Source organism: Tachyglossus aculeatus, chromosome 22, assembly GCF_015852505.1.
Source record: "Tachyglossus aculeatus isolate mTacAcu1 chromosome 22, mTacAcu1.pri, whole genome shotgun sequence".
In the NCBI taxonomy this organism is placed as follows: Eukaryota; Metazoa; Chordata; class Mammalia; order Monotremata; family Tachyglossidae; genus Tachyglossus; species Tachyglossus aculeatus.
The window spans coordinates 59,620,146-59,636,916 of record NC_052087.1 but is presented as its reverse complement, the minus strand read 5'-3'; the positions used below and the strand labels follow the sequence as shown (position 1 = coordinate 59,636,916).

The following is a 16,771-nucleotide window of genomic DNA, read 5'->3' as shown; positions in this document are numbered from 1 at the left end:
AATAATACATAATAATAATATATAATAAATAAATTATTATTTATAATAAATAATATGTTTATTATATTATTAATATAAATAAATAATAATAAAATGATAATTTTTCTTATTATTATCTACGAGTTGGGCTGCTTTTTTCCCCTCACACTGTAATGATTACATTCCTGTCCAGTCCACAGAGGGGAACCCCGGGGACATTTATTTTACTTGTACATATCTATTCTATTTATTTTATTTTGTTACTATGTTTTGTTTTGTTGTCTACCTCCCCCTTCTAGACTGTGAGCCCACTGTTGGGTAGGGACCATCTCTATATGTTGCCAACTTGGACTTCCCAAGTGCTTAGTACAGTGCTCTGCACACAGTAAGCGCTCAATAAATACGACTGATTGATTGATTGATTAAGTGACTTGCCCAAAGTCACACAGCTGACAATTGGCGGAACCGGGATTTGAACCCATGAATTCTGACTCCAAAGCCCGTGCTCTTTCAACTGAGCCAGGCTGCTTCTGTGAGCAGCAAGCCAGTGCTAGGGCAAGGGCGGAGGAACCGGCCATCCCCAGGGTTAGGGCCCGGGAGACCCCGCTCACCTGTCTCCTCTCCTGGAATCCGGGATGTGTTGAACATCCTCTCCCATTGCGCTGAGCAGAGCGGGACGGTGGATCCCAACAGAAGAATCTGGTCACAAACGCACATCAGAAATGAATCTCAGGGGGTGGGACGAGATCACTGCCTGATTGCCTAGCCCACCCCACCCCCTTCTCCACACCCACACCACACCCACTCTGCCAGCTACTCCCCGACTAGGGGTGGGGGTCGGGGAGCAGAGGGGAGGGCATGACCAGGGGCAGGGAGGGAGGGGGTCCGGGACCTGCAACGTCAGCAGCACAGAGTCAGGAAGGGCTCTGAGGCCAGAAGCAAGGCGACGTCCCCAAGCCTTTAGGTGCCTCCCCTTCTGACTGGCTGCCATTATTGAGCACCTGTGAACACGTTTGAACGTCTCCCAAATAACCAGACTACGCCACGTGGTAGTGGTAGGTGGGGAACGTGCCTGCCAACTCTTATACTGTCCTTTCCCAAGCACTTTGTCCGATGATCTGCACACAGAAAGTGCTCAATAAATACAACTGATTCCTAAAAACCCTTTCTCTACTCTTCTCCAACACTCCACCTCCCACCCAAACCTTCCTCACAGCCTCAACTCTCTCCGGCTCCCCGATCTCTCTCGGGTTGAAGGGAAACTCGAGAACGGATGACAGACACCAAGAAGCCCGAGAAACTGCTGTCTGGAGAACAGACGTGGGGAAACCAGAAGCAAGGAGGCCCGCTTAAACAGATTAAGGACACAGAAAAGCAAAGCCCCAAACAAAGAAAAATGGGACTCGAGTGCCGAGAGCAGACTGGCAGGATGTGGCACCATCAGGGAAGGAGTGGCTTTTTATGAAACCAACTTGGTAACCTGTATTTCAGCACGAGTATTTCAGTACTGTGTTTCAGTACAGTGCTCTGCACACAGTAAGCGCTCAATAAATTGATTGATTGATTAAGTTGTTCAGAACGTTCTCCAGATGGTGAAAGTCCTGGTATCCAGCCGTCGTCCATTCATCATCATCATCATCATCATCATCAATCATATTTATTGAGCGCTTACTGTGTGCAGAGCACTGTACTAAGCTCTTGGGAAGTACAAGTTGGCAACATATAGAGACAGTCCCTACCCAACAGCGGGCTCACAGTCTACAAGGGGGAGACAGAGAACAAAACCAAACATACTAACAAAATAAAATAAATAGAATAGATATGTACAAGTAAAATAAATAGAGTAATAAATATGTACAAACATATATACATATATACAGGTGTTGTGGGGAAGGGAAGGAGGTAAGATGGGGGGATGGAGAGGGGGACGAGGGGGAGAGGAAGGAAGGGGCTCAGTCTGGGAAGGCCTCCTGGAGAAGGTGAGCTCTCAGTAGGGAGTAGTAACTCAGTAGTAGTTGCATCCCTGGTTAGGGTGTTGCTTAGTTAACTCAATTCTGTGATGGGTTTTCACTCCACAGGACAAATAAGAGTTTTCGGCTGGGCCAGGCCAGGCCGACACATCGCCTCGGTGTTTTTCCTGCTTGGCGCCAGCCCATGACGCCAGGCTGAGGCTTGTAATTGGCCTGCGATCCCCTGCAGCCCTTCCTGGGTGTGGGCTTCTTGGGCGGCACACAACCATTCCCAAATGACAGTGCCTCGGCCCAGGTGACGCTCCGACTCGGTAGGGTCGGAAGAGTTCCCCGGAGAGGTAGAAGAGGACAGTTCTCACACCTGCACCCAAGTCCTTCGTTGCATCCTCCATCCCGGCTGCGGGGAACATGTCACACAGGACCGGGCCCACTACCCAACCCTACTTTCCTCCACCGGCAGTGGAGATTGGCTCCAGCAGATTGGGTCCCGGCTGCTCTGGCCCGGAGGTCACAGAATCTTGATCAATCAATCAATCAATCGTATTTATTGAGCGCTTACGGTGTGCAGAGCACTGTACGAAGCGCTTGGGAAGTACAAGTTGGCAACATGTAGAGACAGTCCCTACCCAACAGTGGGCTCACAGTCTAAAAGGGGGAGACAGAGAACAAAACCAAACATACTAACAAAATAAAATAAATAGAATAGATATGTACAAGTAAAATAAATGGAGTAATAAATCTGTACAAACATATATACAGGTGCTGTGGGGAAGGGAAGGAGGTAAGATGGGGGGGATGGAGAGGGAGACGAGGGGGAGAGGGCCACCCAGACGAGGCGGGGTTGAGGGGGGAATGGGGTGAGGGGAGGTGAAGGGGGTACTAACTGGGCTTGGAGAGTTACAATAACAACAAACAATTGCTAAATGTTTGCTAAGCACCAGGATACAATCCTGTGTCAATCAATCAATCAATCATATTTATTGAGCGCTTACTATGTGCAGAGCACTGTACTAAGTGCTTGGGAAGTACAAATTGGCAACATATAGAGACAGTCCCTACCCAACAGTGGGCTCACAGTCTAAAAGGGGGAGACAGAGAACAAAACCAAACATACTAACAAAATAAAATAGAATAGATATGTACAAGTAAAATAAATAAATAAATAAATAGAGTAATAAATACATACAAACATATATACATATATACAGGTGCTGTGGGGAAGGGAAGGAGGTAAGATGGGGGGGATGGAGAGGGGGACGAGGGGGAGAGGAAGGAAGGGGCTCAGTCTGGGAAGGCCTCCTGGAGGAAGTGAGCTCTCAGCAGGGCCTTGAAGGGAGGAAGAGAACTAGGTTGGCGGATGGGCAGAGGGATTGGGGGCATTCCAGGCCCGGGGGAGGACGTGTCCTTTTAGCCTTCTCAGCCTGAAGAGGGCCGGCCTTGCAGCCCACCTAGTGATCTCTGTGTTCGGTCCCCCTCCCTCCCCGACTGCGGCCAACAGTGCAGCCACGTGTCCCCCCACATCCCCAGCCCAGTCAGGATGCTCCGGATCATGGAGCCCCCCCGCCCCGACCCCAGCTGAGGAGAACCAGGTTAACCTGTCTGGCCCGTGGCTTAGTGGAAAGAGCCCGGGCTTGGGAGTCAGAGGTCATGGGTTCTAATACCGGCTCCACCACGTCAGCTGTGTGACTTTGGGCATGTCACTTCACTTCTCTGGGCCTCAGTTCCCTCATCGGTAAAATGGGGACGAAGACTGTGAGCTGCACGTGGGACAACCTGATTACCTTGTATCTACCCTTACGCTTAGAACAGTGCTTGGCACATAGTAAGCTCTTAGCAAATACCATCATTCATTATTTTTATTATTTTATTTAACCCCAGAGAAGCCCCCCTTTAAGGCCCCCCTCGGTGACTCTGGCTCCACTGCCCAAGCCTTGAGTTAACAGGAGCCAACGACAAACTGACACCTCTCAATTCGGCCCACGTGCCAGTAAAGTTTTATCAATCACTCAATCGTATTTATTGAGCGCTTACTGTGTGCAAAGCACTGTACTAAGCGCTTGGGAAGTACAAGTTGGCAACATTTATCGTCGGGTGACAGAATTTTCCAAGTTCTCTGCTCAGGGACAAACTTCCCCTCAGACATCCCGAGGCCCAGCTGGGTCCCTGAATAGCCTACGGGGTGTCTGTTCCACGCCGGGCTTTCCCCACGTGAAACTGTCATTTCTCCTCCCATCATGGATAAAGGAAAAGACTGAGAGCATATCAGGTATAATCCTAGGGCTTGTGAACAGAAGCAGCCCCCAGCCCCTGGCTCCCCTCCCCCAAGCAAGTCCTCTGAAGAAGAAGGCCCGTGCTGTGCTTCACCCACCCACCCCCCGGGTGAAGAGGGCTTCCCGAACACAGGCGGCCCACAGTTACGTACGGGCTTGATTTCCTCGCGGTCCAGCTTCTTCCGGTAGAGCAGGATGGCGTGGATGGCGTTGCCAGCCCTGGCAGCCTGCAGGTGTGTCGGGATGACATACAGCAAGTCCTGAACGGGCAGCACCCAGCCCCAAACAAAGCAGGGAAAAGGAAAGCGTTAGGGTCGGAGCGCGGGATAGGGCAGGAAATCCACGTGGCAAAGTCATCCTCATCATCATCAATGGTATCTACTGAGTGCTTACCGTCTGCAGAGAGCACTGTAACTAAGCACTTGGGAGAGTGCCATACAACAGAGACGGAAGACAAGTCCCTTGCCCAAAGAAAGCTTACAGTCTATAAGGGGAGACAGACATCGATAGAGATAAATCATTTAAAATATATAATTTAAAGGTTTGTACACAAGTGCTGTGGGATTGAGGGTGGGGTGGATATTAAATGCCCAGAGGTCACAGATCCAAGTGCACAGACAACACAGAAGGGCGAGAGAGCCGGGGGAAAGGGGACTTAACAGGGGAAGGTCTCTTGGAGATGAGCCTCCCAGTTACACCAGACAGCGTTTCGCCACTCTTCCCTGTTAAACTCTTCCCAGCTGATTCGAGCTTCACATACTAGGTGGTGGCAGCTCAGCTATGAGGGGAAAGGTCTCCATACACCAAGGAAAGGGTCACTTTGCAAGTTTTAGTCACCCTGGAGTTTGACATTTGTTTTCCAATCACTTGCCCAAGAATTTTCTCCGAAACTGGTGACTATTCTGCCCCAAATGGGGTTTCCAGGCCAACGGCACGTTTCCCCTCCAGAGCTCCGCGGGTTGGAGAATGGCTGTCCCGGGGACCGGTGCGGGGGCGGGAGGGGGGATCCAGAGCACCGGACGGGGGCCACTAGCAGGGGCCCACGTGGCCCAGAGCCCCCAGGAGCGCCGGGGTCCCTGCCGCTCCCTAATCCTGGCTTCACCTCATGCTACCGATCCCTGGGAGGCTGCTGAGGGAAGGCTGCCGGGGCACTGGGAACTGGGAGCCAGTGGGGAGAGTAGGGAATGCGGATCTTGTCACAGAGAGTTTTGCTCTGTTCCTGCTCTTTCCGGTCCCGCCCAGTCTTGATTGGGAACCCCAGCAGGACCAAACCTAATTGCTTTACCTCCCATCGACCCAATACGCAGCACAGTGCTTGGAATACGGCAGGGATTTAATCAGTACCATTATAATAATGATGTTGGTATTTGTTAAGCGCTTACTATGTGCCGAGCACTGTTCTAAGCACTGGGGTAGATACAGGGTAATCAGGTTGTCCCACGTGGGGCTCACAGTCTCAGTTCCCATTTTACAGATGAGGTCACTGAGGCACCGAGAAGTTAAGTGACTTTCCCAAAGTCACACAGCTGACAAGTGGCGGAGGTGGGATTAGAACCCAGGACTTCGGACACCGAAGCCTGGGCTCTTTCCACTAAGCGAGGCTGCTTCTGCTGTAATTATACCACGACCACCAACATCACTCCCTCCTCCATCACCACCACCATCACCTCTTTCCTCCATCACCGTCACCTCCTTTCATTCATTCAATCATATTTATTGAGCGCTTACTGTGTGCAGAGCACTGTACTAAGCGCTTGGGAAGTACAAGTTGGCAACATATAGAGACGGTCCCTACCCAACAGCGGGCTCACAGTCTAGAAGGGGAAGACAGACAACAAAACAAAACATATTAACAAAATAAAATAAATAGAATAAATATGTACAAATAAAATAGAGTAATAAATACATACAAACATATATACATATATACAGGTGCGGTGGGGAGGGGAAGGAGGTATGGCAGGGGAGATAGGGGAGGGGGCGGAGGGCGAGAGGAAGGCGGGGGGCTCAGTCTGGGAAGGCCTCCTGGAGGAGGTGAGCTCTCAGTAGGGCTTTGAAGGGAGGAAGAGAGCGAGCTTGGCGGATGTGCGGAGGGAGGGCATTCCAGGCCAGGGGGATGACGTGGGACGGGGGTGGACGGCAGGACAGGTGAGAACGAGGCCTAACGGTGAGGAGATTAGTGGTGGCAGAGGAGCGGAGGGTGCGGGCTGGGTTGGAGGAGTGAAGGGAGGTGAGGTAGGAGGGGGCGAGGTGATGGACAGCCTGGAAGCCCAGGGTGAGGAGTTTTCGCCTGATGCGTATGTTGATTGGTAGCCACTGGAGATGTTTGAGGAGGGGAGTAACATGCCCAGAGCGTTTCTGCACAAAGACTATCCGGGCAGCGGCATGAAGTATGGATTGAAGTGAGGAGAGACAGGAGGATGGGAGATCAGAGAGGAGGCTGATGCAGTAATCCAGTCGGGATAGGATGAGCGATTGAACGAGCAGGGTAGCGGTTTGGATGGAGAGGGAAGGGCGGATCTTGGCGATGTTGCGGAGGTGAGACCGGCAGGTTTTGGTGACGGATTGGATGTGAGGAGTGAACGAGAGAGCGGAGTCGAGGATGACACCAAGGTTGCGGGTTTGTGAGACGGGAAGGATGGAAGTGCCGTCAACAGTGATGGGAAAGTCAGGGAGAGGGCAGGGTTTGGGAGGGAAGATAAGGAGCTCAGTCTTGGACATGCTGAGTTTTAGATGTCGGGCAGACATCCAGATCCTCCTTGCCCCACCACCATCTTCACCATCACCTCCTTCCCCCACCACCATCTTCACCACCACCTCCTCCATGGCTACCATCTTCAACACCCCCACCACCACAATCGTCACCGCCACCACTAGACACTACCAAGGACAACAGTATTAGTGAGGCTGAGGGAAGTTGGAAAAACTGCCTGGGAAATCTGGCTAAACCTATAGGAACACAAGGGAATGTTGCTCTCCGGGCAGAAATGTCACCAAACCAGCACCAGGCTGGTCCCGCTGACCCAGTTTTCCTTGGCGCTTCAGGAAAGTGGGGGCTCAGGCTGCCCTCCTGCCTCTCCTCTATCAGTGCTCAGGAAGAGTCTTCCCCTTTCCGGGGAAGCCAGAGTGTCCATCTGTTTCCTTCCCCAGGCCCTCCCTGGGTCGAGTCCCGCCTGAGCTGGGATCCCGGCCCACAGGTCCAAGAGCACAGGCCCGGACTGTGGCTGGGCTGTGGACCCGGTGGACCGGGGCTCTCCTTCCAGTGGCAGGGCAGATACCACGGTGGGCACTGTGGTGGGCACTGCAGGAGGCATCACCGTTTACGGGCAGCGGCCGCTGCTTCTGTCAAGGCCCGGCAAGGTTCACAGGTGTCAGGTGCGGTCCAGAGCAAAGCTGTACATTCCTCTCCACTGCATTGGAGGGGCTGGGTCCCTGGGCTGTGGGGGCCCGGCCCGAACCCCGGGCCTTCTGAGCCGAGAAGGTGTGCCCTCTGGTGAGAGCTGCCCTTGGTCCCGCCACCCACCAGTCACGAGATTTGGGTGCTGCCTGACGGTACTCACCATGGCAAAGTAGTTGCTATTGACCATAATGGGTCCGCGCCCCCGGAGGTAGATGTATTCTTCCCACCAGTCACTGACCTGTGTGAGGGACGAGGACAAGAGGCAGAAGAGCACAGACACCCTTAGCAGACGACCGCATAGCTACCGACACCCATCAGGGCAGGGCTGCGGGCAGAGCCAAGGGCAGGGCACGATCCCCAGAAGGGAGGAAAGCGCTCGGAGCTGGGAGGTGCAAAACCTCAGAGACCACGAAGACCACAAAGACAGCCTCGGGCACGTCACTCCCCATTTCTGGATCTGCCTCTGTCCACAGGGGACCAGATCCCTGCTCTCTCTTTCTCCCTCTGAGAGAGTCAGTGAGCCCTGGGGTGGGGCGGGGCCAGGGGACCGGGTCTGATCAACCGAATTAGCCTCTGCCTGCTTCGCCCAGCCCAGGAGGACCCACTTGATGCCCCAATCCTATTATTGTGGTGATTTTTACTCTGAAAAGAGTGAACTTGGAGGTAGAGGAGGTCGGCCGCAGTGCCATCCCGTAGGAAAGAAAGAACGGTGGCCACACGAGTTGACGGACACAGGAGAAGAAACTGAGGCTGAGACCGGCGCCTCGGGAGGGGTGGGGGCTGCTGAGGGTGAGGCTGGTGGTGACTCCCCTCGGTGAATACACCCACCCCGGAGGGATAGGGCACATGCCTGAAAGGACAAGGACCCCAGCTGGGCTGGGACAGTGGCCGGTGTCTGAACGCCAGGTGGTATCCTCAATTTGGGAGGATCCCGGGGGTGGAGCTGCATCCTGGACTCCTTGCCTTTGCAAGGCAGGACCTGGGCAGGCCCACCTTGACATCACAGCCCCCCAGAGATTCACCCCAGGAGGAATTTTCACCAACCATGCAGTAAGTTATTATAATAACAATGATGATGATAATAATAATTGAGGAATTTGTTATGTGCTTACAGTATCAAGTGCTGCGGTAATTCCAAGATTGTCAGTTCAGACATAGTCCCTGCCCCATGAGGGACTCACGTTTAAGTAGGAAGGAGAACAAATATTGAATCCCCTTTTGACAGATGTGGAAACTGAGGAACGGAGAATTTAAGTGACTTGCCCAAGGTCACTCAGGAGGTAAGTGGTGGAGCTGGGATCAGAACCCTGGTCCTCTGCCTCCCAGCTCCGGGCCCTTTTTCCAGTAGGTTGAGCTGCTACCCAAGCGCTTAGTACAGTGCTCTGCACACAGTAAGCGCTCAATAAATACGATTGAATGAATGAATGAATGCTACTTCTGTAGCCAGGCAAAATCGACCAATGGCCTGCCACGGGGCAGGACGCCCTACTTCCATTTCCTGGGAACCCAGGTGATGATGATGATGATGATGATGATGATGATGATGATGATGATGATGAACCCGATGTGGCTCTAAAACCGTCCAGGCCACTTGGTGGCTGCGGCTCAGCTGAAGGCCGAAGTAGTGTGGAAAGAGCGTGGGTTTGGGAGTCAGAGGATATGGGTTCTAATCTCAGCTCCACCACTTGCTAGCTGTGTGACCTTGGACAAGCCACTTAACTTCTCTGGGCCTCAGTGACCTCATCTGGAAAATGGGGATTACGACTGTGAGCTCCACATGGGACAACTTGATTACCTTGGATCTACTCCAGCGCATAGAACAGTGCTGGGCACATATAAGGGCTTAACAAATACCATAATTATTATTATTATTATGTTGAGGGGTGGACTGGGGGCCGGGAGGAAGGGACCAGCCTTCAGCGCCTACTCTACAAGGAGGAGCTCTGCTCTGCTCCTCAATCTTGCTGCTAAGCCCAGGGACCCGGGCACCCACTCCCTTCCCCCAGACAGGCCTCAGGGTGAAGGGAGAGTCACGTGACTGGCCTTGACACCCAGCTGGACGGGGGCCGGGGGCCGGAGCCAGGGGCTCGGCTGGATACTTACATAATTGGTGGCCCACCAAGACTTCAGCTTCAGATACCACTGCAGCTTGGGTCCCAGATTGATTGCAAAATCTTTGGCAAGGCTGTCCATTCTTTTGAAATTTTCTTCATTCATAAGTGGCTGAACGGATTCCAGGTACTACAGCGAATGGGCGGGAGAGGACCGGGTCAAACGGGTGGCTTTCCCTGAAGCTGCTAGGACCTTCCTCACTCGCTCCCTCCCTCCCAGGGGGCCGCGAATTGGGACAAAAATAGCTGGAGCCATTCAAGGGCGGGGGGGGGGGGGGGGGGGGGGTTCAGTCCCACCAGGCCTGCCACTCCAGCCAGCTACGCACCCACACAACGGACACAGACCCACACGGCATTCTGGCCAGCAGCGCATCTACACGCCATCACAGCCGACTGGGAGGGGAGCCCGGGCGGGGAGGGTCTGGGACGCTACTGGGCCGGGACTGGTAACCAGCCACTCGCATGTCAACCACGGTGCACTCCTGGGGGCCTCATGGGTCAAGCCGGAAATTTCAAGGGAAATCAAGTCCAGCCCATGCCATCCCAGCTTAATTCACCCCTGAAGGAGCATCTGACCTCGAGCATCCCCTTCCAACGGTCCATGACAGCCAGGCTCCAGGGTGGCCGGGGAGGGCCCTGAGGGACCATTCATCCATAGGCAGTCAACGGCTCGAAGGCAGAAACTCACCCTGTTCACAGTGTCCTTCACAGCGGGGACAGGCAGGCGGGGCAGAGAGGTCTGGAAGCTGTAGAGCATGGGCTTCCGGCCCGAGAAAAGCTTGACCATCCCCTGAAATGACCAGAGAGGATGGGGTTGGCTCACAGAGGCATCCGGGGCACCCTTGGCTTGGAATCTCACTCACTCATTCATTCAATCGTATTTATTGAGCGCTTACTGTGGGCAGAGCACTGTACTAAGCGCTTGGAAAGTCCAAGTTGGCAACATCTAGAGATGGTCCCTACCCAACAGTGGGCTCACAGTCTAGAAGGGGGAGACAGAGAACAAAACAAAACGTATTAACAAAATAAAATAAATCGAATAAATATGTACAAATAAAATAGAGTAATAAATACGTACAAACATATATACATATATACAGGTGCTGTGGGGAGGGGAAGGAGGTAAGGCGGGGGGATGGGGAGGGGGAGAGGAAGGAGGGGGCTCAGTGTGGGAAGGCCTCCTGGAGGAGGTGAGCTCTCAGTAGGGCCTTGAAGGCCCTTAGAATCACCTCACTTTTGGGGTCCCTGCAGCTGGTCGCCACCTGCCCCCTGACAAACACCCCTCCAGAAAGTATGCCCCGGTGCAACCCCCTCTGGGACCCCGGCCCCCAAACCGTGCCCCTCTCCAGGATCTTGGCCCTACACCATCCCCTTGGGAACACACCCCTCTGGATCGCTTTCCCCCCGCCCTTGTTGTCTCCTCACAATCGTCCCCCTGCCCCAGGACCACCTCCCCTCACATCAATCAATCGATCAATCGTATTTATTGAGCGCTTACTGTGTGCAGATCACTGGACTAAGCGCTTGGAAAGTACAAGTTGGCAACATTTAGAGACAGTCCCTACCCAACAGTGGGCTCACAGTCTAAAAGGGGGAGACAGAGAACAAAACCAAACATACTAATAAAATAAAATAAATAGACTAGATATGAACAAGTAAAATAAATAAATAGAGTAATAAATATGTACAAACATATATACATATATACAGGTGCTGTGAGGAAGGGAAGGAGGTAAGATGGGGGGATGGAGAGGGGGACGAGGGGGAGAGGAAGGAAGGGGTTCAGTCTGGGAAGGCCTCCTGGAGGAGGTGAGCTCTCAGTAGGGCCTTGAAGGGAGGAAGAGAGCTAGCTTGGTGGATGGGCAGAGGGAGGACTGCCCTCCCTCACATGACCTCCCCCCTCCCCCCATGACTGTGCCCCCATCGATACCCACACCCCCAAAGCATCCCCCAGCAATCAAGCCCGGTAGATTCACTCAAACCCACCCTCCACTTTAGAGATCCCTAAGGAACATCAATTTTTTTTTAATGATATTTGTTAAACGCTTACTACTTGTCAAGCACTGTTCTAAGTACTGAAGTAGTCAAGGTAACCAGGAGAGACACATGGGGCTCACAGTCTAAATTGAATGGAGAATAGGTACTGAAACCCTATTTTATAGATGAGGAAACTGAGGCCCTGAGATGTGAAGTGACTGGCCCAAAGTCACACAGCAGGCAATCTATCAATCAATCAATTGTATTTATTGAGTGCTTACTGTGTACAGACCACTGTACTATGCTGTACTAAGCATTTGAGAGAGTATAACTTAACAGAATTGGTAGACACATTCCCTGGTCACAGTGAGCTTTCAGTATAGAGACAAAAAAAAAAAAAGTGGCGAAACTGGAATTAGAACCCAGACTAAGCCCTTTTACTCAGCTCCCCCTGCCCTCCCCATTACCCCAACTTGCTCCCTTTGCTCTAACCCCCTCCCCGCCCCACAGCACTGGTGTATATATGTACATATTTATACTTATAATTCTATTTACTTTATACTAATGACGTGTATATATCTATAATTCTAATTTATTTATAATGATGCTTCTGATGCGTGTTTTCTTGTTTTGAGGTCTGTCTCCCCTCTTCTAGACTGTGAGCCTGTTGTGGGCAGGACTGTCTCTATCTGTTGCTGAATTGTACTTCCCAAGCGCTCAGTACCGTGCTCTGCACACAGTAAGCGCTCAACAAATACAATTGAATGACTGAATGAATGAATTAGAATCCAGGCTCTCTGACTCTCTCAGACCCATGCTCTTTCCACTAGAGCACACTGCTTCTCATTTAACTCTGCTGAAACTGCCAAAACTGGAAGGCAGTACAGCCTAGTGGGATGAGCCTGGGACTGGGGAATCATGAGACCTGAGTTCTAGTCCCTGCTCAGCCTCTGAGCTACTGTGGGACCTTGGCCAAGTCACCAAAACCTCTCTGGGCCTCAGTTTTCTCATTTGTAAAATGGAGCCAGGGCCGGAGGCTGATCCCATTGCATCTAGCCTGGCACATAGCATGATGCCGGGCCAGTAGTAAGCGCTGAACAGATTCATTTTTTGTTTTGTTCTCTGTCTCCCCCTTTTAGACTGTGAGCCCACTATTGGGTAGGGACTGTCTCTATATGTTGCCAACTTGTACTTCCCAAGCGCTTAGTACAGTGCTCTGCACACAGTAAGCGCTCAACAAATATGATTGACGATGACGATTGATGGTGTTTTTGCTGCTGGGCCGCTTGAGGGAAGCGTGAAGGAGAGGCCCTTTGCCTGTCTCCAAGATAATAATAATAATAACAATGATGGCATTTGTTATGCACTTACTACGTGCAAAGCACTGTTCTAAGCGCTGGAGAGGACACAAGGTGATCAGGTTGTCCCACGTGGGGCTCACAGTCTTCATCCCCATTTTACAGCTGAGGTAACTGAGGCACAGAGAAGTTGAGTGACTTGCCCAAAGTCACACAGCTGACAACTGGCAGAGCTGGGATTTGAACCCATGACCTCTGACTCCCAAGCCCATACTCTTTCCACTGAGCCACGCTGCTTCTTGCAATCCCTCCCCAGCCACTGTCCCTTTCCCACCGACTGCAGGGGGGCCCTGCGGGGGTTCAGGTTGGGCTCAGAGCCCCCAGGCCAGTGCCAGAGAAGGGCCCAGCTGGAGTCTGGCCTTGGCCTGGCCCCAAAACACCCCACAGTTCCCCGCCTTCACCCTCCCCTCTGGGCCTGGCGGGCAGCGGTCAGCTGGCAGGCCAACTGCTCAGCTCTCAGAAGTCACGGTAGCTGCCCACGGCTCCCAGCTCCCATGGCTCCCACAGCCCCCCGAGCTCCGTCCGAGTGGGGTCCCGGGCCGGGTCGTTGGAGGCCGTCCGGGGTGGGGTGGAAGCCTCGGGGTTCACTGTGCTGTGTGGTGCTCCCTGTCGGAGTGGGGTCCCGGACCAGGCCGGGCTGTTGGAGGCTGCTGGGGATGCTGCTGGAGGCCTTGAGGTTCACCCTACTGGACGTCCTCCCTGATACAGCGGTCTGGAGCTCGGGAAACGGACAAGGCCACTCCCCCATCCTCCCTCCCACTCGACACGCTCTCTCCCCGGGCCCTTGAGCAGCCGCCCTTCTCCTTTCCGTGGGAGCTCCCTCCCCTCCGCAGCCTGGCGCTGCCAGAAGCCAACATGGCAGCACAGGAAAGGAGTATGTTGCCAACTTGTACTTCCCAAGCGCTTAGTACAGTGCTCTGCACACAGTAAGCGCTCAATAAATACGATTGATGATGATGATGAGTGTCTGTCAGCATGGGCACGGTGTGGCCACAACCCCAGGGGCCACTGTGCCCGTCTGGTTTCTGTCTCTCGAGCCTGGAAGAGAGCTGCATTATATGCAGTCCCCACATGCGCAACACACACACACACACACACACACCGGCCTCCAATCCCCCTCCCTCCTCTCTTGCCCAGCAGGGAGAAGAGGAGGGCTAGCTAGGTTCCCCAGTGAAGCTGCAAAAAGAAGCTTGGGCCCCAGCATTTGAGGAAGCAGCCCTGGGGACGAAGCAACGTGTCCTAATGGAAAGAGCAGGGCCTGGGAGTAGGAGGGCCTGGGTTCTATGTCCAGCTCTGCCACTTGTCTGCTGTTTGACCTTGGGCAAGTCACTTGGCTTCTCTAGGCCTCAGTTCCCTCTTCTGCAAAATGGGGATTCAATCCTCTTCTCCTTCCAACATAGATTGTGAGCCCCACGCAGGACTTGATTAAGCTGTATCCACCCCAGCACAAATACCCCCATTATAAAGCCAGAGAACCCTGCTGTCACCGGGACGGGGGGCAGGGAGCTCCCGCCCCTCTGGGTCCAGATGATGATGAGGACGTCGAGGGGCGGTGGTGCCGGCTACTGCCGGGGAGGGTTGGAGAGGGGGCCTTACCATCCAAACCTTGGTGGCCTTGGACAGTTTTCCATACTCCGAGAAAATCCAGCCGTGGTAGGAGAGCAGCATCTTCAGGGAGTAGCGCATGGTTAGCATCAGGGTCACCCACAGTCCAGTGCCAAACAGGACGCCGCTCACAATGCTCCGTGTCTTGCTGGACAGGCACCCACTGTGACACAAGAGGGACGGCCCCACGTCACCGAGGAGCCGGGAGCCACCGGTTCCCCCCACACCGAATCCTCCAGCGATGGCATCCAGTAGGCACGGCACCGGACTAGGGGGAGGGAGGCCGGCAGGTCTGCGCGTGGCCACGCCGGCCCATCTCAATTCCGGGGGGGGGGGGGGGGCCAGGCCAACGCAAGGGTGAACCCCAGGGTTACCTCAATCCCTCCGTCCATCCATCCAACAACCACTGAGTGTGTCCAGGGTACCGTACTGAGCACTTGGGAGCTCAGTGGGTGGACGTGGTCCCTGCCCTCAAGGAGCTTATACTCTCAAGGAGGACAATACAAATTAATTACAGGTAGGGGAGGAAACCAAATGTAGAGGTACAAGCCTATGTGTTCGGGGGCACTGATTCAAGGGCAGAGGTGACCCAGAAGGGAATGAGAAAAGGGGCGGGGGGATGAGAGATTAGTCAGGGAAGGCTTCCTAGAGGAGATGTGATTTGAATAGGGCACTTAAGATGGGGAGTGTCGTGGTCTATCGAATATGGGGGGGTGAGGGAGTCCAGAAAGAAGGGAGGGAGGGCATGAGTTAGGGGTTGATAGCAAGAGAGATGACACCGAAGCACAGCAACTGGACTGGACTGAGAGGAGCCAAGTGTGTGAGCCGGGCTGTAGTGGAAGAAGAGCACAGTGAAGAGGGAGAGAGGGAAACAGGGAGGGAGAGAGGGAGGGAGGGAAAGGGAAGGAGGAAGGAAGGAACTGACCAAGGGCCTTAAGGCCGATGGTCAGGAGTTTCTGCCTGATGCGGCAATGGCTGGGAAACCAATTCCAGTCTCTTGGAAATAATGAAACCCCTTCGTCTTCCGCTTAATCCACCAGAATGAGAGTCTCTCCCTCCCCTTGAGGCTGGCTTTCAAACACAGATGTGGGAATCAGGTGTTTGTCTTTTTCTTTATTCACTTGCATGGGCCAGGGGTGGCCTTCTGGCCCACTCAACTCTCATTACATTGAAGCTATCTAAATAATAATAATAATAATGGCATTTGTTAAGCGCTTACTATGTGCAAAGCACTGTTCTAAGTGCTGGGGAAGCTACAAGGTGATCAGGTTGTCCCATGTGGGGCTCACAATCTTAATCCCCATTTTACAGATGAGGTAACTGAGGCCCAGAGAAGTGAAGTGACTTGCCCAAAGTCACCCAGCTGACAAGTGGCGGAGCTGGGATTTGAACCCATGACCTCTGACTCCAAAGCCCGGGCTCTTTCCACTGAGCCATGCTGCTTCTCTACCCCAGTGCTTAGTAATTATTTAACAAATACCATAATGATCATGATGATGATGATTAAAATGACACTGATGTTCAACAACCGAAACCACCTCCTCCTCCTCTTCCTCCTCCTCCCTCTCCACCTCCCACTCCTCCTTCCAGGTTGGAGGTCAGGCAGAGGGGCTCAGCCTTGTGGGGGTCAGGGGACTGTGCGAGCCGAAGCCCCGCTCCCTAGATTTCAATGTCCTTTTTCAATATATTCAATCGAATGAATACTACGCCTGCCACCAAATCCTGGCAGTTCAACCTTGGCATTGCTAAAATCTGCCCTCGCCATCCAAACTGCCATCGGGTCAATCCAAGCACTTATCCCATCCCATCTTGACTACTGTATCAGCCTTCTCACTCACCTCCTTGCCTCCTGTCTCTCCCCACTCCAGTCCATATTTCGCCCTGCTGCCTGGATCATTTTTCTACAAAAATGTTCAGTCCCCACTCCTCAAGAACCTCTGGTGGCTGCCCCCTCCTTTGCCCCCACCATATTACCTCACTGCTCTCCTACTACAGCCCAGGGCGCACACTTCGCTCCTCTAACGCCAACCTACTCACAGTACCTCAATCGCCTATCTCGCCACCAACCTCCCACACACATCTTATCTCTGGCTCGCCACGC

General features: G+C 53.2%; 1 protein-coding gene across 2 annotated transcripts in view; it reads right to left on the bottom strand.

Annotated features, from left to right (window-relative positions):
* The window catches only part of CPT1A (carnitine palmitoyltransferase 1A), a 106,377-nt gene that overhangs the window by 22,709 nt on the left and 66,897 nt on the right, over positions 1-16,771 (bottom strand). For both annotated transcript variants that reach the window (XM_038764024.1, XM_038764025.1), the window contains exons 4-9: positions 14,662-14,833; positions 10,419-10,520; positions 9,723-9,860; positions 7,780-7,857; positions 4,372-4,479; positions 591-678 (exon numbers count right to left, since the gene is read on the bottom strand). In XM_038764024.1, coding sequence (XP_038619952.1) covers positions 591-678; positions 4,372-4,479; positions 7,780-7,857; positions 9,723-9,860; positions 10,419-10,520; positions 14,662-14,833 — 686 coding nt within the window. The remainder of the gene's footprint in view (positions 1-590; positions 679-4,371; positions 4,480-7,779; positions 7,858-9,722; positions 9,861-10,418; positions 10,521-14,661; positions 14,834-16,771) is intronic.